This window comes from Bos javanicus, chromosome 16 (assembly GCF_032452875.1).
Source record: "Bos javanicus breed banteng chromosome 16, ARS-OSU_banteng_1.0, whole genome shotgun sequence".
Taxonomy (NCBI): domain Eukaryota; kingdom Metazoa; phylum Chordata; class Mammalia; order Artiodactyla; family Bovidae; genus Bos; species Bos javanicus.
The window spans coordinates 2744060-2766415 of record NC_083883.1 but is presented as its reverse complement, the minus strand read 5'-3'; the positions used below and the strand labels follow the sequence as shown (position 1 = coordinate 2766415).

Here is a 22356-nt window from a genome sequence, read left to right as displayed (position 1 = left end):
CGGTTGGCAAAGAGGGCGGTAGGACCAGGGGTCCTTTCTGCGGAGACACGCCCCCGTTACCCTCGCTCCCAGCCTGGGCCCTGCTGCCCCTCCCCCACTGGGACGCTGCCCTGTAGCCGTGCCAGCCTGCACGGGCACCTCCGCCCCTCAGGGAGCCCCACCCAGCTGCTGTCACCTCCTTGTTCTGGCCTGGATACTTCCTCCAAGACGGGGCCAGGATGGGCTCTCTGCACCTGTGCCTCTGGTTCTGTCAGGGTGGGCTCAGCGCTGTGCCAGGGGCTGTGGGGGGTGGGGGGGCAGGCACACAGGAGCCCAGGGCTGGCTCACAGGAATCATCAGTAGAGAGCCCAACCTGGGGGACCCCAGAGGAGGTGGTGTCCCAGGAAGTATGATGGAGCCTCACAGGGCAAAGGAGAGAAGTCCCAGGGCAGCGAATCTGCGAGTTCGTCACCTGACTAGCTCTGCCCTCTGAAAGGCAAGTAACACCCTGGAACAGTAAAGCATGAGACAGATGAGGAGAAGCGAGGCGTGGTGTGGGGCCCGGAACAGACAAGCTCCATTTGCAGATGAGGGAAACAGGCTCAGCAGCCAGGTCACTCCTTCAGAGTCCCTTAGCTGGTAGGGAACAGAGCCGGGGCTCAATCTCAGGTCCTGAAAGAGAGTTTATCACCCAGGCTCCGTTATCCACTCCCCGCTTATTACCTTCTGGCAGGAGACACCCATCCAGGCGTGGCTGGGTAAGGAAGGGGCAGACACATTTGAGGGCCAATGGATCGCCCTCAGTTTAGTGGTCCCCGGTACTGTGGTGGGGGCGGTACTGACCCTCCAAAGGCCAGGAGGATGCGAGTGTTCAGAGACTGTGAATCCGTGACTGAGAGTTTTGGACATTTGTTTTTAAGCGCTGGGGGCCTTGGATTCCAAAGCGGGGGATAGATGGAGTCACAGAGGCACGCTCTTTGGAATATCCTCCCACTCCCTCCCAACCTAGGCCTTTCAGATGAGTCTTGTTCCCCCTCTGCTGCGTTAACAGAGAGGGAATTCAGATTCGGCGCAGGTGGACTATTTCCCCGGCTCTGCCTCACCGGTCCTCGTTGGACCTTGGAGACGCCTCGCCCCTTGTGCCCCGAAGCGCAGGCGGTGTTCCCGCAGCCGCCCTCGCATGCCTCTCCAGCCCGCAGCCCCACAGATCCCCGGGAGCACCGAGGCTCTAGCTCAGGCCGCTCAGAGGACTTGGCTGCTGCCCTCGCCCTCCGTCTGCCAGAGAGAAAACTCTCAGCAGGCCCGTCTGCCTCCTGCCCGTTCCAGGTGTCTGAGGAGTTCGTGGAATGGAGGCTGGGGTCCTTGTCCCCTTTCCCACTCTGTCTGTCCCTTCCAGATGCTGTAGTCTCTGGTTCCAGCCTTACTTTGCTCCACTGGCTCCTCGAGGCCCGAGACCCCCCAGAGCCCCGCATCTCGGGCTGCCTGGGCCGGGTTCTCCCCAAGCCTGTCCTGGGCAGTCTCCCCAAGCCTGTCCTGGGCAGTCTCGCCAAGTCCTGCAGAGCAGGGACAGGTGGGCTGGACCGAGCCGGTGCTGCCTGCACGGGGCCTGTGTCCAGCATTTCTCTGTCCCTCCGCCGAGTGGCTCCCCGACGGCCAGTGAACTCAGCGTTTCAGCCTTTGGCGGGGTGAAGGGTGACCTCAGGACCCCCTTCTCCACCACAGCTGCAGGCAGGTACATGCTATTCAAACCCGGGGTCCCTGGCTCCAGCCGGTCTGCTCTGGGGTGGGAAGGGTGGTCTTTCCAGTGGCCTCCTCTGGGGTGTGGGAGTGGGTTGTGGGGTGGGAAGGGTGGTCTTTCCAGTGGCCTCCTCTGGGGTGTGGGAGTGGGTTGTGGATCAGGATGGTCTTTCCAGTGGCCTCCTCTGGGTGTGGGAGTGGGTTGTGAATCAGGATGGTCTTTCCAGTGGCCTCCTCTGGGGTGTGGGAGTGGGTTGTGGATCAGGATGGTCTTTCCAGTGGCCTCCTCTGGGCTGTGGGAGTGGGTTGTGGATCAGGATGGTCTTTCCAGCGGCCTCCTCTGGGCTGTGGGAGTGGGCTGTGGATCAGGCCCCCTTAACACTCCCCTGCTGCTGCTCCTCCTCCTGGGCTCCGGGAGGAAGTCTGTGCGTTTGCACTTTTCATAGTAGGTTCTTTTTAATGATAAAGGCTTCAGTTGCAAAAGTGATGCTTATACTCATATTACATTAAAAGAGACCCATGGAGAAGGGAAATCGTTGTATTTAAGTGAAGAGAGGCTTAAATTTTAAAAATTAAGGTGATTCAAACAAACATTTGGAGGAGATGTAATAATCGTGTGGGTGGATGCTTGCAGCTGCCCTCTGTCTGTGCCACGCTCAGTTGCTTCAGTCGCACCTGACTCTTTGCAACCCTGTGGACTATGGGCCGCCAGGCTCCTCTGTCCATGGGATTCTCCAGGCACGAATACTGGGGTGGGCTGCCATTTCCTCCTCCAGGGGATCTTCCTGACCCAGGGGTTGAACCTGTGTCTCTTACATCTCTTGCACTGGCAGGTGGGCTCTTTACCCCTAGTGCCCCCTGGGAAGTGCCCTTTTCTAGCCCTTGCTTATTGCAATATTTCTTTACTCAGAAGTGACCCCAGGAACTCATCTGGGGTCTCCGACTTCTGGGTCTCAGAGGCAGATGGGACTAGGATCTGGTAAGCCTACCTGGAAGTTCAGGTGGGAATACTCCATTTTCTTTCCATCTTCCTGATCATGGCTAGGAAACTCAGTGTCTATCCTGCACTCGGTTATTGTCACAGAGAATCTTTTCCTAGCATCCACAGAAAGGTGAAGAGAAGGAAACTGAGGCTGTTGGGGGTAGGGAGAGAGAGAGAACTCTGAATGGTATCGGCTTTTCTACAGAAGAAACAGGGCTGAAATCCTATTGACTGAAGCCTTCCTTTCTGCCTCTGACCCTCAATAATGCAAAACACAGGTACCCCCAGCTCAGCTAGCATCCTTGCCCAAGGTCACTGGAGACCAATTGGACTGGGGGACCTAGAAGGTCCTGGCATCTTGTAATGAACTCCAGTCTGCTCCGAACATGATTTCTTTAAATTCACTGGGTGGACTCCGGGGAAGGGAAGGCACTAGGGCTCTGACCACAGCCTCTCGACACCCAGAGGCATGCCGGGCTCTCGGGTGGACAGCCATGGAGACGCAGGCAACCACAGGCAGGCCCGGGGAGGCCCTAGATGCCAGACCCTGGCCAGCTCTGGCTCCCTGCACTCTGGTGGGAGGACTGCAGAATGCAGCTTACACGGATGGCGGCCCAGCTGCCCTTTGGGGGGCAGCCTCGGCCCTGCGGTGGATGGCCAGGAAGCCTGTGCTGAGGAGCTCTGTTCTCACCCAGACTAGCAGCATGGGTGCTTAACAGCTCGTCACTGGGGTGGATGGAGTTAAACCTTTCCAGGGACTATTTACTCCTGATCCTAAGTGACAGCTTGGGGAGGGAGCATCACGTGGCCCTGAAATCCCCTGGGAGCCGATGGAGCATGCCCAGCTGCTTCTGCCTGGGAAAGATGCTGGATCCTGCAGTCCCCGCAGCAGCATCCTCTCCCCGCGCCAGGGACCTGTCAGCCAGAGAGATGACTGATTAGACCAGACCAGACCCGAGCCCTGCGCCTCGGAAGGGGGCCCCGGGGGCGGGGAGGAGGACCCCAGCTGGCCTGAGCTGGGGGGAGGGCTGCCTGGGGGCTCGGAGAGGTATAGCTTTTCGGCGTGGGGCTTGCACCTCAGCAGCCGGTGAGTCTTTTGACGCATCATGTGGGCTGGCGGGGAGCGGGGAGCTTGGGCTCTGGTCGGGGCTGGCAGCCGCCTGCCCACCGTGTGAGTCTGGGCTGCTGGCAATGCGGTGCCACTGCCTTCCCTGTCCCTCATTCTTGGCAGCGGTGCTTCAGGATCGTGGATGCTGAGAATGCTAATTTTATCCCTGTCTGTGCCCCCACCGCCACCTCCAAAACCCCCGGTGAAGGCTCATGTTGTCTGAATTTATTACATTTGAACCAGATCGCCTGTGTGAGGCCAGCCTTGGGGCTGCCAGCTTCCTGGGGTCCAGCCGGGGCCCCAGTCTGGCTCGAGCAGAGAGGCCAGCCCCACCCTGCCTCTAATCTTGCCAGAGGAGTGGGTTGAAGACCACCAGGAAGGAGAGGTGGGGTTTGGGGGCTCAGGCTCAGGTCAGCCCCAGGGACCCACCTCCCTCAGCGTGGGGGGGTCGGGTATATATTTTATGGGTTAGAGGTTGGGGCTTACAGCCGCTGAGCTCTTTAATTCCTCGGGGGCATCTGACCTCTGGGTTCTCAGATTCAGTGGGGAGCCCCTGAGAGAGCTGGAGCCTGCTGCGTGGGCATCGGGGGATGGGTTTATCATGGAGAGGGCCAGGCTGCAGACCCCAGAGTCTTGGGTATATTGTGTGGGGTTCTGAGCACAGGTTGGCGAAATGGCAGAGTAGGGTGATGAGCGGGGGGCCAGGGGAGAGTTGGACGGGAAAGGAGGAGAGGCTCTGGGAGATTCTCCTTCTTTAACGCAGGCACAGGGGAAGGAGTGGGGGCTGCAGCCTGGACCCTTGGAAGGCCAGAGGTGGGACAGCCAGGAGGGAGCCAGCCCCGGGGCGCAGGGCCGGGTCAGTGCTGAGCTGGGGGGAAGGTGGTGGGAGCAGGACGGGCACAGAGTCAGAGAGGGTCCCTGCCTTCAGAGCCTGGCTGTTCCTCCCGGGTCCCTGTAGGGCCTTTGCCCTCGGTCTGGCTCCCCTGAGGGTTTCCTGCAGGTAGGACCGCGAGCCCTGGTGGAACAGCTCTGCCTGAGCCTGCTGTCCAGACAGCCTTGGGTGCATGGCAGGCACCTGTCTAGGACTCTCCCAGATCTGGATTCCAGGCCCCCCCGGGGGGGGCCGGGAGCTGGGGGCTCCCGTGGGCTCCCACCAGGAAGGCCCGCCCCTCTACCCACTGGCTCTGCCTCCCTGGCAGAGCAGACTGTGGTGGGGGACTGGAGCCATCGCCAGGTGGGGCGGCTGGGGGGCGAGCCTGGCACTGCCCCGGGGCTTGCCTGGCAGAAAACAAGGGCTCCCTGTGTCCTCAGCAGGGCGCAGAGTGCTGGGCTGCAGATATGAATTATTAAGAGTCCTTGGCTTTCCAATCAGAGGCGAGGTGCTAAACGTGTTAGCGGCTGTGTAATTAATCCTGGGGGTGCTGCACAGGCTCGAGACAATGGGGGCCTTTTTTTCCCCTGGTTCGTCTTCTTTTCCTTCTTCACAGGAAGGTGATGGTGCAGGACGCATTACACAGATAATTACTTTTAACGTGTCTGCCTGGATTATTCAGTTGGGTTCTTCCTGCATGGTGTAAATGACTTAATTACTGAGGAAGTCAGTGAGCAGGCAGCCCCGAGAACGGGCTGACACCTCGCCTGATGGCCTGAGCCCGGGTCCTGCCTCTTCCTTCCGGGCCTGCCGTGGGTCCCCTGAGGCTGCCACACTGAGCCTGGACCCCCAGGGGGGCTTCAGGAGGGGGAGGCTTGCAGTGGGGGGAGAGGTCGCTGAGAGGCACCTCAGCTGCGGCAGAGAGTCCTGCTTGGGGAGGAGGCGGCATGGACATCAGCCCGTCAGTGAGATGACTGGGAGGCCAGTCTCCAACAGTTTAAAAAAAAAACCCACGTGTTTAGAGAGGAAAGAGCACATTTGGGAAACATTCAGAATAAATGGTGAGCAGAGAGGAAGCACGTTGAGGGCAGGCTGAGTGGGACCCTCTTCTTGGTAGTCACAGTCCAGGTGGGCTCCTGCTCAGCACCCACGGCTCCAGACGCCTTCCAAACGCAGACGAACCCTCTGCAGCCTCCTTGAGGGGCGCATCTGGGTCCTACCCTCGCCTGGATAGTCCCAGTGACTGGGGCTCATTGACTCTCCAGGCAGCCTGCTCCACGGTCAGAACATTCTTCTGTCCTGAATCAAAACGTGCCCACTTCTCAGTTCCACCCTTTGGTTTTGATTCTTCGAAGCAGCACAGAACAAATCAGCTCTCTTTCCAAGAGTGATAAAGATGGTTTTCTTCATATTAAAATAGTGCATAATAGCCTTTGGACATGATGTAGTTTATGTAATCGTATTTGTGTTGGACACTTAGGTGGTTACCCTTATTTTCTTTTTACAACTAACACAGCATGATCATTGTTTTGCGTAGGGATTTTTCTGTATTTTGGATTATTTTCTTAGGATGAATGCTAAGACATAGAATTAATGTGATAGAGGCTATACATTAAGAAAAAATTACTATTCTGTGAGTATAAAACTAATACAAGGTCATTAAGAATGTAGGGTAACCCATAAAGAAAACATTAAAATTAAGTGTAATTCTCTCAGAGATTTAATATATAATTTGAATATTTTGGCATATATATATTTTTGTGAATTCAGGCACAGACATATGACTATGTTTATTACCAAAATACACATATATACTGTTAAAAATTGACCAAGTATATATTTTTGTCACTTAAATAAAAAGCATTTCTCCATGTCATTAAGTATTCTTTTACAATATCAATTTTAGTGACTGGTATTTCCTTATAGACCTACTCCATTTATTTATTTAACTGGCCCCGATGTTAAACTATGTGTTTCCAGCTTTTCACTTTTATAAATAATGCTACAGTGAACATATAAATATCTGAATCTTTGTACATATCAATAGCTTTTTTCCTTAGGTTACATTTCTAGAAGTGGAATTCCTATGTTTTAAAATAGGTTGACATATTTTGCCAATTAATTGTTAGAAACTACTAATTTACATTCCCAGCAGCTGTGTATAAGAATGTATTTTGTGGCATGAGCATCAGCATTGACTATTCTGACTTTTTTCAGTTTCAATTCATTGTTTCTTGAGGTGGATGAACGTTTGTCTATTAGTTTTAAAATTTAAAATTCTAAAAATTTAAAGTGTGAAGGGTCGTCTGTTATCATTTGTTTGTTCAAGTCTTTGGCTTTTCTTAAAAGATAATTTAGTGCAGTTGTCAAGATTGCAGTTACGGGGCCAAACGAAGGCCGACTCTGGGTCCTGCCACTTAGCAGGGACGTGAGCTTGACCGCAACTTAGTCTCTCTGTACCCCAGTTTCTCCATCTGTAAACTGAAGATAATAATGTACCTTATCTCACAGACGTTTTGTGAAGATAAATGAGGTCACATATGTAAAGCGCATAGAATCATGCTAAGCAGAGTAAGTGACAGTATTTTTTTATTATCTTACAAGTGTCGATTTGCATGAGAAACACAGAAGCCAGTGTCATGCTTTCCCTCCCCGCCCCGAGTCCCCCAAGTCCCCCAGGCACTTGGGAGCAGACGCCTCCGGTGACACCGCCCACCCCCTCAGGCTCTGCTGCCTCCCCCCAGGCTTGGTCTCCCCAGCACAGAGCTCAGGGAGGCAGCCGCCCCCCACTCCCAGGGCCACCCCGGGAGTGTCACGCTTCTGTGACTCCTTCTGGCAGGCGCTTGGACAAGAGAAATCGGCTCCGCTAGTGTCTTCTGCTAGCAGGACATTCCGCTGGAGTCCCTGCTGCAGCTGCCCAGCCCCTCACACGCTGCAAGGCAGATGGTATCCAGGGTGACATCAGATCCTTCCAGGTCACTTAATCTCTGTAAAGGCTTGGTCCTTATTGTATGAACACAGGATTCAGGGATGGGCAAGTCAACACTGATCTGACAAATATGGATGGATGCTGAGACGTCCCTCCTGCAGGGCCTGGGACCACCCCCTCTTCCACAGGGAAGGCAAGGCCCCTCCCTAACTGACATCACCATGTCCGCTCAGTCTGGCTCATCATTACCTGAGAACTTGAGTCTATAATTGCAGGTGCCAATTTGCTTTTAATTAGCCTAATGCTTGCAATTAGCTTGTTAAATTCAACCTAACCTCTAGTGGTGAGGTCATTTTTCCTGATTTTACTTGGTTCCTAGATCCTCATTAGTATCAATGGGCTCTCCACAGATTGCAGGCCGGTCTGCTTGTCTCTACTAAAACTGCAGCTGCTAGCTGGGGAATTGAAGGGGTCACAGCAGGGAAGGAAAATCTGCTTTAGGTGAGGTGGGATGGTGGGTTGGGAGTATTCTGATGGAAACATAGATTTGTTGGACTCACAAGTGGGGTCTAGAATCCAGGTTCCTTCCTTCTAATTCAATGTTCTTCCCCTTCTGAACCTCAGTTTCCCCATCTCTAAAATGGGAATAATAATTATTTGTCCTGCTTGCATCACTGAGGTTCAAATGAGTTAACATAGGTGGGTGTGAATGTGAAGCAATATGAAATTACTTTATCACGTCAAATGTGAAAGTTCTTTAGAATTAAACAAATGATCCCAGCGTCCCTGGACACTAGTTCCTGGACCCATCTGTCTCTTCTCTTGCTGTTTTCTTGATTCTTGATTCCATTGTTTTTGTATCTTGTTCACTCCCCCCAAACCACGGGTGATTTGAAGGCATTGACATATAACAAATGCTCCATACATATTTTTGTTGCTCAGTTGTGTCCGACTCTTTGGACTGCAGCATGCCAGGCTTCCCTGTCCTTCACCGTCTTCCAGAGCTTGCTCAAACTCATGTCCATTGAGTCGGTGATGCCATTCAACCCTCTGGTCCTCTGTCATCCCCTTCTCCTCCTGCCTTCAATCTTTCCCAGCATCAGGGTCTTTTCTAATGAGTTGGCTCTTCGCATCAGGTGGCCAGAGCATTGTAACTTCAGCTTCAGCACCAGTCCTTCCAGTGAATATTCAGGACTGATTTCCTTTAGGATGGACTGGTTGGATCTCCTTGCAGTCCCAGGGGCTCTCAGAGTCTTCTCCAACACCACAGTTCAAAAGCATCAATTCGTTGGTGCTCAGCCTTCCTTATGGTCCAACTCTTGGTTGGATATATAAAGATTTGGATGGGGAGAAGTGTGGCCCAAGGGATAGCATAGGGAAACAGTTATGAGAAAGCCTTCGATGGCAGTTGGCAGGGGGCATTTACTTCCTGTCCTCCTCAGCCATGCCGCCTACTCCACTCCACTGGGCTGCTTCACGGCTGGAGCTGGTCTTGCTTGTTTTTGTGAAGTTCTGCACAGAGTCAGGCACATAGCAGTTGTTTGACACCTGCTTCATGACCGCATGAGTGAGACAGGGTAATGTGGTAGAGGGAGCGTGGAACTGGGTCAATGAACGTGATTGGAATCTTGGCCCCCTGCTTTCTTTCAGCAAATATTTATTGTGTGCTTATTATGGGCCAGATACTAGGTTGTGAAAATGAATTTTAAAATTCGTGGTCTAGGAAGGGAGCAGACGTGTGCAATGATATATGATATGAGACGTATGCGTTAGAGATACATGTATATGATATGACACCTGTGTATGAGAGACATGTGTTGTGTTTGTTTGTGGCCAAGAAAGACTCTCTCCCTGGGGGGTCAGGAAAGGACTCCTGAGGAGGGGCCTGAACCTGGTCTCCTCAGTTTGGGGAAGTCGCTTAACGTCCTTGGGGCTTGGTTTCCCAAGCTATTGTGTGGGGGAGACTAAAACATCCTTCATGGAGGTGAGGATGAAATGAAGTAAAATAACATGAGTAAAATGTCTGGCTCCAAATAATCTTTTAATAAATGTTAAAAGTGTTTTCTTAAAGCCAGGCCACATACTTAGTTGGTGGAGGAGAGGCACTAGCCAGGGTCTCAAGGAATTTCAGAAACTGATTTTACAGCTTCATTTTAGCTCTGCTAGTTAATACCTGTGTGACCTTGAACAGGTTCCTTCTCCAAATCTCAGTTGCTGTGTCTACAAAGTACGGATAACTAATTTGTTATCTGGATCAACAGAGAGACTTCAGGCAAGGTACCTAGAACACGCTTGGTCCAAAGTAAGTCGGGGAAAATAGTAGCTCTTCCTTGTTATTATTAGCAACAGATTTCATGGAGAGACTACATCTGCATGCTGACACCACTGCATGCATGCTGACTTCCAGATTTGCTCAGAAAGGAAGGGGGGATGAGGGGGTCCGGGGCAAGACTGGGCAATAGCCAGCACATTCTGAGAAACGTTCCTCAAGGTGCGGTGATCAGAATTCTGTTGAAAAGTGTGGAGGCTACCAGGCTTGAGTGAATTGCTGAGGTTTGCTACAGCTCCTGTCCCAAGCTGGGAGAGCCTGCTTCATGGGAAACCGAGAGGCAACCCTCTGACAGCAGGAACTTAATTCCCTCAGGCACGTAGGGGCAGGGGCCGTTCCTGCAGGCAACATCCCAGTGGCTCTGTCGCCCGGCTGGTCCCCTGACCTTCCTAAGCAAAGCAGCCTGGCGGCCATGCTGGGTTGCCATGGTAACTGGCGGCCTCCCAGCTGGGTTGCCCTGGTAACCAGTTAGCTGGTATTGGGGGAGGGGGATGGTGAGCTGGGGGAAATCAGCCTCAAAAGAGGCAGAGAAGGACAAGGGTGGGACCAAGAGGAAGACACATCCCAGATGCCCCCAGCATAGCCCACGTCTCTCCCTCGTGGGATGGGGAAATCCAGAGAAAGGCAGGTAGGAAAGGAAGCTGTGTTGTCTCCTGCCCTGTGTGTGTGTGTTCTGGCGCGAGTCATCTTGAGCAACGCAGGATCCTCGAAGGTTTGATTGGGCAGCGCAGGAGCTCTCTCAGGCCATGACAAAGCAGGGAGGTCCAGAGAGGGGTCCATGTCCCCATCCCGGTCGCACCACCCCAACGGTGCTATCCTCTCTGAACCCCAGTTTCCTCATCCATGAAATGTTAGTGCAGACTTTCAGGGCCACTGGAATGGTGCCCGGTCTGCCGGTGATGGTTCCCTCATCTTTCTCGCTGATTTTCTGTTTGGTGGACGCTTTCCAGCCCGTGAGCAGCCTGTATTGGAGGCCCACCCTGCTCTGGGCCCAGCACAATGGGGGAAGGAGATGGGAGGTTTGGAATTCTTGGGAACTTAAGACCTGTCTCTCAGCCTCAGGGAGTTTACCGTCCCAGTCTCCTGAGGGCAGGAAGCAAAGGTATACAGTCGGGAACATCTGCAAGAAAGTTTTCAAAGTAGAATCTAACTGAAATTTTTGCCGCCAGCAGAAATACATTTTCCATCACAACCCAGCAAAGGTGTGTGATACCCTGTGTCATGCATACTTCATGTCGCTTTTGAGTCTAGTCTGGTCTATTTTATTTAAAAAAAAAAAGATATTTTGACCCTTCAGATTGATTTCACACCCACCTGTGGTTTGAGAAACATTGAGAGAGACCCTGAGCTAAAGCTCCTTCCACCTTCCATGTGTGGGGTTGTCTGGTTGGCTCTTCATGATTGAAGTGTGTGAGGTAACAGAGGCTCTGAGGTCACATGACTTGCCCAGGGTCACAGATTAAAAGGCATATAGTTGGCGCAGGGTCACAGAGCCAAGGCTTAAAAGGGGGTCTGTGTGGCTCAGGTTTGTAGTACCCCTGTGTGTGCTGAATTTGTTGCCTATTTTCATTCTTGCTACAAGAGGATTCCTCTTCTAAACAGAGGTGAGGCTCCAAAGATCCCAAATGAGGGCCTGGGGCTGAACCCAGGCCTCAGTCCCTGACGTCTGCTGGGGGCCGAAGGGGCTATGAAAGCTGAGGCTGAGCCTGAAGCAGTCTGGGTGCTCCCTCTGCGTCTGTGAGGCTGAGCCTGAAGTGGTCTGGGTGCTCCCTCTGCATCTGTGAGGCTGAACCTGAAGTGGTCTGGGTGCTCCCTCTGTGTCTGTGAGGCTGAACCTGAAGTGGTCTGGGTGCTCCCTCTGTGTCTGTGAGGCTGAGCCTGAAATGGTCTGGGTGCTGCCTCTGCGTCTGTGAGGCTGAACCTGCAGCGGTCTGGGTGCTCCCTCTGTGTCTGTGAGGCTGAGGCTGAAGCAGTCTGGCTGCTCCCTCTGCGTCTGTGAGGCTGAGACAGCCGTGGTCTGGGTGCTGCCTCTGCATCTGTGAGGCTGAGCCTGAAGTGGTCTGGGTGCTCCCTCTGCATCTGTGAGGCTGAACCTGAAGTGATCTGGGTGTTCCCTCTGCATCTGTGAGGCCGAACCTGAAGTGGTCTGGGTGCTCCCTCTGTGTCTGTGAGGCTGAGCCTGAAATGGTCTGGGTGCTGCCTCTGCGTCTGTGAGGCTGAGCCTGCAGCGGTCTGGGTGCTCCCTCTGTGTGAGGCTGAGGCTGAAGCAGTCTGGGTGCTCCCTCTGCGTCTGTGAGGCTGAGCCTGAAGCGGTCTGGGTGCTCCCTCTGTGTCTGTGAGGCTGAGCCTGCAGCGGTCTGGGTGCTCCCTCTGTGTCTGTGAGGCTGAGCCTGCAGCGGTCTGGGTGCTCCCTCTGTGTCTGTGAGGCTGAGCCTGCAGCGGTCTGGGTGCTCCCTCTGTGTCTGTGAGGCTGAGCCTGCAGCGGTCTGGGTGCTCCCTTGCTCTGTGAAGCTGAGTCTCAAGCCGTCTGGTGCTCCCTTGCGTCTGTGAGGAGAAGGGGAAGGAGAGATGAGGGCTGGGCCCGGCTGCACTGAAGCTGCCCTGCAGCGAGCTCTCCTGGGTCTGAGCCTGTCAGGGTCCTGGGGCTCCCTCCCAGCACAGGCTCCTGGGAGATTTTCTGACAGGAAAGCCTTAATCCAGGCCTGGGAAAGCCAGTTTTTAACCATCCATTTCCAGCGTGATGAAGGACATGAATGTCAGCCCAGGGCGGCCAGGTGCAGAGTAACCGCAGAGTAGGCCCTGCTGGGCCCCCGGGGGTGAGGAGCAATGGCCCCCAGAGGATGGACCCCTGGGAGTGCCTGTGACAGGTCCGAGGTCAGGAGCAGAGTAGGAACCCGAGCCGTGGAGGAGCGTCCGTTTGCACCCTGTCTCCTCTCAGGGCCTGCGTTTCCGCCCGGGGCTCACCGGGGCGCAGGCCGTCCTCCAGTGGACCTTGCCCTTTGCAAACAGCGGAGCGAGGCGCTGCCCGCCAGGCCTTTGGGTGCATTCCCTCCTCAGTGTGGAGGGGAGGCCGGGGGGCTGCAGCTGTGAGAGGGCGCACCAGCCTCAGGCCCCTGCCCTGGTCCTCAGGCGTCCAGCCCGCGACTCCGCAGCCAATGTGAGGAGTGTCCTGTCCCAGCTGCTCGCAGCCAGGACCTTGGGCTCAGGGCTTGGGGCCAGCACAGTGGGCGGTGCCTAGGAATTCTGCTGGGGCTCCGGTTGGGTGTGTGTCCGAGGCTGAGAGAGGGTGGGGTTCCGGTAAGGAGAATCAGTGCTTTGGGGTCAAATGAGGAGACTGTTCAGTGCTTGCAGAGGAACCGATTCACACGGGAGCTGGATGGATGTCTGTCTTGTAGGTACCCTTTCTCTCTGCATCTGTGTGTTCTGCCTGTGCCCAATTTGCTCTGTACTGTCTTCCCTTCCTCTTGTCCAGGTGACGTGATCACCCCTCTAGTGGCTCAGACGGTAAAGCGTCTGTCTGCAATGCAGGACACCCAGGTTCAATCCCTGGGCTGGGAAGATCTCCTGGAGAAGGAAATGTCAGCCCACTCCAGTATTCTTGCCTGGAAAATCCCGTGGACTGCGGAGCCTGGTAGGCTACCATTCATGGGGTCACAAAGAGTCAGACTTATTTCACTTTACTTATGAAGAATCTAGCATTTCTGAGATGATGGGCCACTCATCCTGGACCGCGTTGACAAGTGGGCGAGATTGATGGTTTTCTGCCCCTCATGTGACCCAAGTTTGAATGCGTGCTTATTAGCCACAGAAGAGATGATGGAGGTGGGAGTGAGGAGGGGAGACATAACTGTCTGCTTCCCCTTTGCTATGACACCCCCGATAGTCACGGCTCAGGTCAGCCTCGCAGGGCTGCCCCACTGGCCTCTCCCTGGGTGTCCAGACCCTACGTCCTTGGGAAAGGCAGCTGGCAAATGCTGCCTTCTCTGGAGGAGCGAAGGTGTGTGCATGTGCTGCTCGCATGGTCATGTGTAAGTGCAGCCGCAGGAGCCCTTCAGATCCTGTAGAGGGAGAGTCAGAGACGCTGAGGCGAAACCTTGGCGGCAGAGCCGAGCTGCAGCGGGGATCAGGGACCATGGGCAATGTTGGTCCTTACAGCTCCCTTGGCCCATGCAGTGCTGAAGGAAGGCATTGTCTAACCAGGCAGCGGCTCCTTCAGGGGAGACAGCCTCCTTCAGCAGTACAGGCCTTCTCTGAATCCAGAAGCCAGTGTCCTCATTAAACCAACTTAGCCCTCTGGTGGCAGCCGGCAGGGTGGGCTTAACTCATTCCCTTATTTCCCCCGTGCTCCGCTCCCATGTGTTTCTGCCCTTCCCCAGCACCCCCGTCATTGAAGTTACTGTGTGTGTGTGTAGACGTGAGTGTGGAGAGAGATGCAAGAGATGTCTCCCCTCCTCACCCCCGCCTCCATCATCTCCTCTTCTGTGGCTAATAAGCACGCATTCAAACTTGGGTCACATAAGGGGCAGAAAACTATCAATCTCGCCCACTTGTCAACGCGGTCCTGGATGAGCGGCACATCATCTCAGAAATGCTAGATTCTTCATTAGTAAAGAGGGGTCATCACTTTGCCTGGACAAGCTGAAGGGAAGATGGTACAGAGCAAACTGGGCTCAGGCAGAACACACATTGACTTTCCCCAGTGCCTCTGATCCCGCTCTTAAGGTCAAATGACTCAGCGTAGAAAGGAGGGTCTGTGCGGGGGCCCTACTGCAGGCGCAGGGAGCAGAGCTGGGAGGAGGAGGGGTCTTGGTTGATCTGCCGTCTGGTTCAGGGTTGTGCTTGTCAAGCCAGCCACGTCCATCTGCCCGCTAGGACTTGTGCTGTGGGTGAGGTTGTATCAGGGCAGTGAGCACGTGGGTTCTCGGGGACCGAGATGGAGGTCCCACATGTGAAGAAAGAGGAAGAGGAGGGAGAAACTGAGGCCTCGGCACAGTGGCGATGGGAAGCGAGGAGAGGGTTGTCAGTGGAGGGAAGCCTTGAAGGGCGTGGGGCCGAGGTCTGAGAAGGAAGCCTGGATTGGCATGGACAGGACCAGGCTCAGATGCCTTCTGACGGGCTACCTCTGGTCAGCTGTTCTGGAGGCAGAGTGGCAGAGCGTGGCAACTTAGCGTCTAGACCCTAGAAAGGACTTTCCTGAATTTAAACGGAAAACATCCTGATCAGGCCTAGCATCTTCAAATCTGGTGTTGTCCAAGGCCAAGCCATCAACACTTGTACTTATTAAGTTATATTTTTAAAAGTGTCCTTTCATTGGCTGAAGCAGCCAGTTAGAAATAGAAGTTGCTCTGAAACATTTTCTTTCACATATGTCTTTCTGATGAATTTGTGACTCCTCGCAGTAATCACATTGTCTTGAAATAGTTGGTACAGGATGCATAGCTTCCCCCACTTCCCCTGGGTGCTCTGCGCTTGGGTTGGGGCAGTGTGCAAGAGAGTAAGACATGCAGCTGCTCTCCACCCAAGTCCTTTTGTGGGCTGAGATTTCAGATGATTTTTCCTCCTCCTGGTTTAGAGCCAGTCATTGGCTGAAGGATTTGCAGGGGGCCGTTTGATTGTGTTTTGTCGTCTTTCTCTGTCTTTCTTCTTGGAGGTGTGGCTTTGTCACTCACTTCTTGGGTACTCGGATAATGTAGATAAAGTGCTGGCCCACAGCATAACTTAGGTAGGAAACACAGAACCCCCTTTATACTTTTAATGATGACTGTCTATATTCTTAATATCTCCTTGAGAAGCAGTGAACTATTTTCAGCCAGTTTAGAAGAGTTGATCACTCCCACAAGAACCTTATGAGTTAACAGGTCAGAGGAAGGATGTGTCAGCAGAAGCTCATTTGCATGTTTCCCACAGTCTTTCCTTTGGCTCAGTTTGCAGACGTCCTAGGCAAGTCGTAGTGTGGGCATAGCTGTCACTTTCTCTCCATCACATCTACCAGAATCTGTGGGCAAGTCTGGGCTACATGTAGCTCATTATAAACACTGTGCTCGGATGTCAGAGCCTATTTTTCCAGATGGAGAGACCAAGACAGGAGAGGGACCTAGAATCTCAGCATTGGAAGCAGCCTTTCATTTGGTCCAACCTTCCTCCCAAATAGCAGCACCTAGATGTGTGACCAGCCAGCGCTCTTGAGCCCCCAGTGACTGGGAGCACTGCTCTGTGAAGCAGCTTCATCTGTCGTTGGACAGCTTCAACTCACATCCTTCCTTGATACTGAACTCAAACTTTCCTTCTTCTACCATCCATTCTTTGGTTCTAGTTCAGCATCCTGGCCATCCTGACCATCTTTGCTGAGAACACTCGTTTGTTTTCAAGAGTCCAGTGTTAAGAGAGTGTGGCATGGTGGGAAAACATAGGCTGCAGGGTTCACCTGCCTGAGCTTGCACCTTCCTACTACTCATCAGCTGTGTGACCTGGTTATAATCCCAGCCTCTTCAAACCTCTGTAAATGTGTTCATCCATCTGTAAAGTGTGGATAATGATGGTACTTATCTCATGGGGTGGCTGAGAGACCTAACTGCATTAACATATGTAGAAGGCTTAGAACAGGGCCTGGCAACTGCAAGCTACTCTGTGCAAGTGCAAGCTTTTTATATTCTCTTAAATTGTCTAGAATTGAACACAGCATTGCAGCTGTGGTCTGTTCAGTGGGACTCCGATGCCCTCTGCTTGACCGTCTCTTTCTGTTAGGTCAGACTCAGTTTGAAAATCACTGGTGTTTAAGTTGTGCTCATTGTGCGGAAATCCTCAGGTTATTTTCCCGTGGACAGTTGCTAGGTTTAGAGCTCTCCCGTCTTCTACATCAAAGACGTGCTCTGCTTTAGAGGGCAGGCCGGCGTCAAGGGGCGCCCCGAGCATCCCTTCCCGTTGGTTCCAAACGTGCATGAGCCCTCGGTGGCGCCGTCTGGTCGTCTTTGTAAGACTACTCTACATCTGGTGTTCTACTTGGAAAATACCTTGACCCACGCGGGTCTGAAATAAAAGCCCCCACCCCCATGCGTCTCTCCTCTCTCAGGGGTCTCTTTCACTCTTCTCTGCTCATCTGGTGCACACTTGCTTGTCGGGTGGGCTGAGCGGGCACTTTTGGACTTTCCTGACCTCCGGATTCAGCTCCTGCACTTCCCAGAGTCCCCAAGCCATAGGGAAAGGGACACCAATGCCCCAGACGTATTCAGAGCGCCTGGTTTCACGGGTAGGCTTTGAGACCCTCTAAACCTTTGTTCTTTATAAGCAGCCTCTACATCGTTTGGGAATGTGTTAGAGATAGAGTCTCAGGCTTCACTCCTGATCTACAGAATCAGAATCCAAATTTAACAACGGCCCCTACAATGTCACATTAAAATTTGAGAGGTACTGCTCTGCATTATTCAACTTGGAGTAGGAATGAGGGTGAGGCGGGGAGAATTCTATCTTCCAAGATCTTACTGACTTACTAAAATCAGTCTTACTGACAAGGCTCCTAGGGACAAACATAAAACTATTTCTAGGATATTTGATCACTAACTGTCCACGTGCCCTGTTGTTTCTTGGACTGCCAATAATAGGGTTTTTTATAAAACTCTCATGCCTGAAAAAAAAAAAAAACTAGATTGGATTTGAGTTTTCCCATTTTATTAGTGATAAGCTCTTGAGCATCTTTCAAAGCTTTGAATTATATGCACAATGGGAATCTTTTAAATGATAAGTGTAGGGTTTTACGTTTGATAGATTTCCTTTTGTCAGTGGTAGGCCACTGTTTCAGTGTGTGGAATCTTGATTCTGCCCTACGTGTGTTAGCCCTCCCTCTCGGCCTTGTCAGGAGCAAATCTGGTAGCCTCCCCTTCTGGGTCTTTATGCAAATTGTAGATGAACCCGTGGAACACAGCAGGATCCTGGCCAGAGCCCGGTGGAGCTCATTCATTCGTTCCGCCAGCCTTGCTGAGCACAAGAGCTGCGCCTCTGCAGTCAGATGAGCTGGCTTGAGCTCTGCTTCTGCTGCCTGCTGCTTTCGTCACCTTTCGCAAAGTATTACCACGGCAGACTCCTGCTTCTTCATCTGCCGTGGAGGAAGCTGGGGGAGTCAGCGGGATCCCCCAGTGCACTAAAGAAGGCCTCCTCCCCTCCCACTCGGAGACCTGATCCAGTTAGTCTGTGGTGGTACCCAGGTATTAGTACTTTTAGAAGCTCTCTAGGTAATTCTCACGTGAAGCCGGATTGAGAACCCCTGGGCCAGATGTCTGTCCCTGCACAATCTGCTGCTCTGAGCTCAGAGGCTCCCTGGCAGCCTGACAGTCATCTTCTGGGGCCTCTGCCCCCGCAGCCTGAGCAGTACCGGCCGGGTCTGTGGTAGGAGAGAGGGTGCTGGTGCTGGGCAGGTCATGCAGAACTGCAGGGTACCCTTGTCTTCCCCAACCCTCTGGGAGAGGACTTGGGGTGCCCCCTATCAGCCATCTGCCCTTCTGCCCTTCTCTGGACAGTAGAATCATCTTTGACTTCTCTGACGTTAGCTTCTGTGTTTTGGAGCTTGCTGCTTAAGAAAAATAGTCAAAGGCCAGTGGAGGTCAGTTTTAGCATCAGCCAGACAAGATGGCTCCCTGTCTGGTTCCTCTCTTTGTTCTCTGGTTCTGTGCCCCTGTGACTCAGAAGGTGACAGCCCCTCTGAGGCCTCCTCTTACAAACCTTCCCCTCCATGGCCTCCCATAGGCCAAAAGCTACCCCTGGGGCAGCCCCCAGGGACTTTGCTGGCAACACGTGGATGCATGCACACTCCTCTGACTTGGCACTGGGGTGGGGTGTCAGAGAACCTCCTTGCCTAGCCTGGCTCATTTGGGACTAGACTGGCCTCGGCCCTGGGGCTCAGGATGTCCCTTTGAATGTCCCTTCCCTGCTTCTGGGGTATGAGTGTGCTCAAGATCTGTGTCATCTTGTCCCATCCCCTTCCTCCCCGTGGTCACCGCTGGGTACCACTGCTGGCTACGGGAAGTGTCTCTGCAGTGGGCTTGGTAATTGGCGCTTCAGCTGGCTGATTGACTGTAATGCAGGCGAACATTTATTTACCCCGGCAGCCGCCTCTCAGACAGCCGTTAATTGCAGGCACAAGAGAGACAATAATTATGGGATAATGGGTGGTTTTTGTGGGAGGCCTTCTCCTTGCACTGTGTCAGCAAACATGGAGGGTTTGTTTCCTAACATTTGGCTCCCCTGCTGAGGAGATGCCGAAGCCCCATCCCACTCCCCTCGTTCCTGTCATCCATCCCCCGACCCCTCCGGGTTTTACCCACATCCCCTGGGTGACATCTTCCAAAACATCATCTGCTAATTCCCATGCAGTCATGACCCTATTTTTAGGATTTGTAAGGTCGAACTGGTGCCTTTTAGAAAGTAGTAGTTAATTAACTCTTCCTAAAACAAGGGTGAGTAAATACCGAACTATGTGCTTTATTCCATGGGCCCTTCTGATCTTTGTTAATATTTTTACATAGTTATACTTAGCGTACAGCTCTTGTCCTATGCCCTGCATTTTTTTTTTTTTGCTTAATATTATTTTATCTAAACACTTCCAGGTATGATGATGGTCCATAAATTTTTCATTTTAGATAGCCATCAATAATTCTGTCATGTTACTCCATGATTGTATTGCTTTTCTCTTATTACTGGAAATCTGGGTTGTTTCCAGTTTGTTGCTGTTATGAATAGCTCTGTTATTCATTTGTATGTTACTGATTTTTTTCTCCCAGTGGGTAAATTGAATTATGAGTTATATTGATCTGGCTTCATGTTGGGAAAAGTTGAGGGGAGAGGCGAGCTGGACGCTCCTGGAGAGTTTAACCTGTTCCCTCACCTCCCTCTCCCAATACTGATGCTCCGTCTTCTCACCTCTTTTCTCATCCATTTCTAGTAAGATTCTTGCTCCAAATCCCCTAGTCACAGCCCAGGCTAGTGAAGACGAGACTTGGTACTCTGGCAAGAATTGCTGCAGGCTAGATCATCTCCAAAACACAGTGGCTAAGCGCATCAGCTTCCCTGGGTTTCCTGGGCTCAGCTAGGTGCTTACTTGGGCTTTCTTATGGTCATCTGAAGGCTGCACTGGGCCAGACAGCCGAGGTGGCGCCATGCATGAGTGTCCTCTGGGAGCTCGGCTGGAGCTGGCCACTTGAGCACCTGTGCGTGGCCTCTCCACGTGGCCTGGACTCCCCTCGGTGTGGCAGTTGGTTCCCAGAGGGAGTGACTCCAGACAGAGCATTTCAAGAGACCCAAGCAGAAACTTTAAGGCTTCTTATGCTGTAACCTCAGATGTCATACAACATCACTTCTGTTACATTCCATTGGTCCAACCAGATCGTGGGTCCACCCAATGCAAGGGGAGAGGAGCAGACTCTGTCCCCCAATTTGCAGCCATCTCTGATCTCTGTTCTTAGAGATGGAAAGTGTGTATGGATTCCTGCTAGATTCTGCCTTCAGAGAGGCCATGTGAGAGATGGAGCCCCTTGGCTTCCGCTCTGAATCCTGCCTCTTTTCAGTCTTAGGAGTCCTGTGATCTCCCCTCAGAGCCTCTCTCGGGCCCTAAAACCATCAAATCTCTCTTCCTGGTCCCTCTTCTCTTCCCTTTCTTAACTCCCGAGGCTCTGTATCTTTGTCTGCCTTGTCTCACACTGTTCTTATCACACATCATAGCACTTAGTTATTTATGGGCTTGGCTTGTTAGGTTGTAAACTCCTACTCAAAGGCAGGGACTGTGTCCCTCTCTTCTTGTTAACCTCCACACCCTACTCCAAGTGCCTGGAACGAAAAAAGAGCTTCCAAAATTCCATCCCATCCCCAACTTCAGACACTGACCCCTCCACTGTCTGTTGAATGAATCAGATCAGATCAGATCAGATTAGTCACTCAGTCGTGTCCGACTATTTGCGACCCCATGAATCACAGCATGCCAGGCCTCCCTGTCCATCACCAACTCCCGGAGTTCACTCAGACTCACGTCCATTGAGTCAGTGATGCCATCCAGCCATCTCATCCTCTGTCGTCCCCTTCTCCTCTTGCCCCCAGTCCCTCCCAGCATCAGAGTCTTTTCCAATGAGTCAACTCTTCGCATGAGGTGGCTAAAAGTCCTGGAGTTTCAGCTTTAGCATCATTCCTTCCAAAGAAATCCCAGGGCTGATCTCCTTCAGAATGGACTGGTTGGATCTCCTTGCAGTCCAAGGGACTCTCAAGAGTCTTCTCCAACACCACAGTTCAAAAGCATCAATTCTTCGGCGCTCAGCCTTCTTCATAGTCCAACTCTCACATCCATACATGACCACAGGAAAAATGAATAAGTTCTCTTAATGGGAGGGTGGTGGGGGAAGAGGAGAAAGATCTATTGAACACTTGCTATATGGAGCTTTATATAAATTATGTTATTTAATTTTTAAAAAACCTGGAAAGTATGTAGTGATATCTCAGTTTTACAGATGGTAAAGCTGAGGTTCAGAAATGTTAAATAATATGTGCAGGTGACAGCCTTAGGGTCGTGGAGTTAGAAAATTGTAGAGCCTAGGTCTTTGGAAACGTGGGGCAAATCTTCTCTCCCGTACACTTAACCTCTTAGAACCTTATTTATCTATAAAAGGGGGAGGATAGCTCTTACCTCATAGGGTTGTTTCGGATGAACTAGACATGCCACACATCCGGTGTTTGTTATAGAGTAGGCGTTCACTCCATATTGCCTACTGGGACCTGACTTCATGTTTGCAAGGGCTTGACAGGCACTCCGCATGCTGGGGATGCTTCTGTGGCTAGCGGAGCAGCTGATGGCACGGCCCTGCTAACATCCTTGGGTGCCTGCACTGTTCACCAGCACATACAGAACTGCTCTGGAACAGGCTTCCCAGTGACTCCTCGCCTCGCCCTGAAGCACTTGGGAGCCATTCCCCTGGACTTTCTCCCGGTGTGCACCGTCCCACCTTCTTTGTAAACACAGCTTCCCCTGGAGCACCGAGCCTGCAGATTCCCCACCGTAATCGTTTTTTTGTTTGGTCTTTGAAAATTAATTCCAACAAGAGCTCATTCGTTTTCTTTCTTTCCCTTCATCCTCCTGCTCACATGTTCTCTTCGCCTCTCTGCCCCGGTTCCAGTTTTTGCTCTCTCTCTGTCTCGCCACATACGAGTACGCCATTCAGGATAATCGCACAGTGGTGGTGTTTCACTGGGTGAATTATATGAACTTGAAAGGAGACTGCAGCACAGTGAAGGGGGGTCCTTGGTAGAGCCGGGGACCGCGATAATTTATGTCTTTCCTTCCCTGATGCCCTTCCCTCTTACTGCTTTGGCTCTGGCCTCAGCCTTCTCTGGCTGGAGATTCTGCCTGGGAAGGGAGGAGCTGGCTCGTCCAGGCGTCCACTGGTCTGGC

The 22356-nt window shown here is 52.5% G+C and overlaps 1 protein-coding gene across 16 annotated transcripts in view; it reads left to right on the top strand.

The window, feature by feature from the left end:
* Positions 1 to 22356, top strand: part of PLEKHA6 (pleckstrin homology domain containing A6) — a 139204-nt gene that overhangs the window by 13733 nt on the left and 103115 nt on the right. The window contains exon 1 of one of the 16 annotated variants that reach the window (XM_061381942.1): positions 3388 to 3785. The exons of 13 other annotated variants lie outside the window; for them this stretch is intronic. Coding sequence is in view for 1 of the 3 variants with exons in the window: in XM_061381933.1 (XP_061237917.1) it covers positions 10427 to 10563 (137 nt within the window). In the remaining 2 variants the exon portion in view is untranslated. Of the gene's footprint in view, positions 1 to 3387; positions 3786 to 10401; positions 10564 to 11322; positions 11540 to 22356 lie in introns of those variants that run through there. 2 more of the 16 variants (XM_061381933.1, XM_061381944.1) reach the window with 2 other exon arrangements.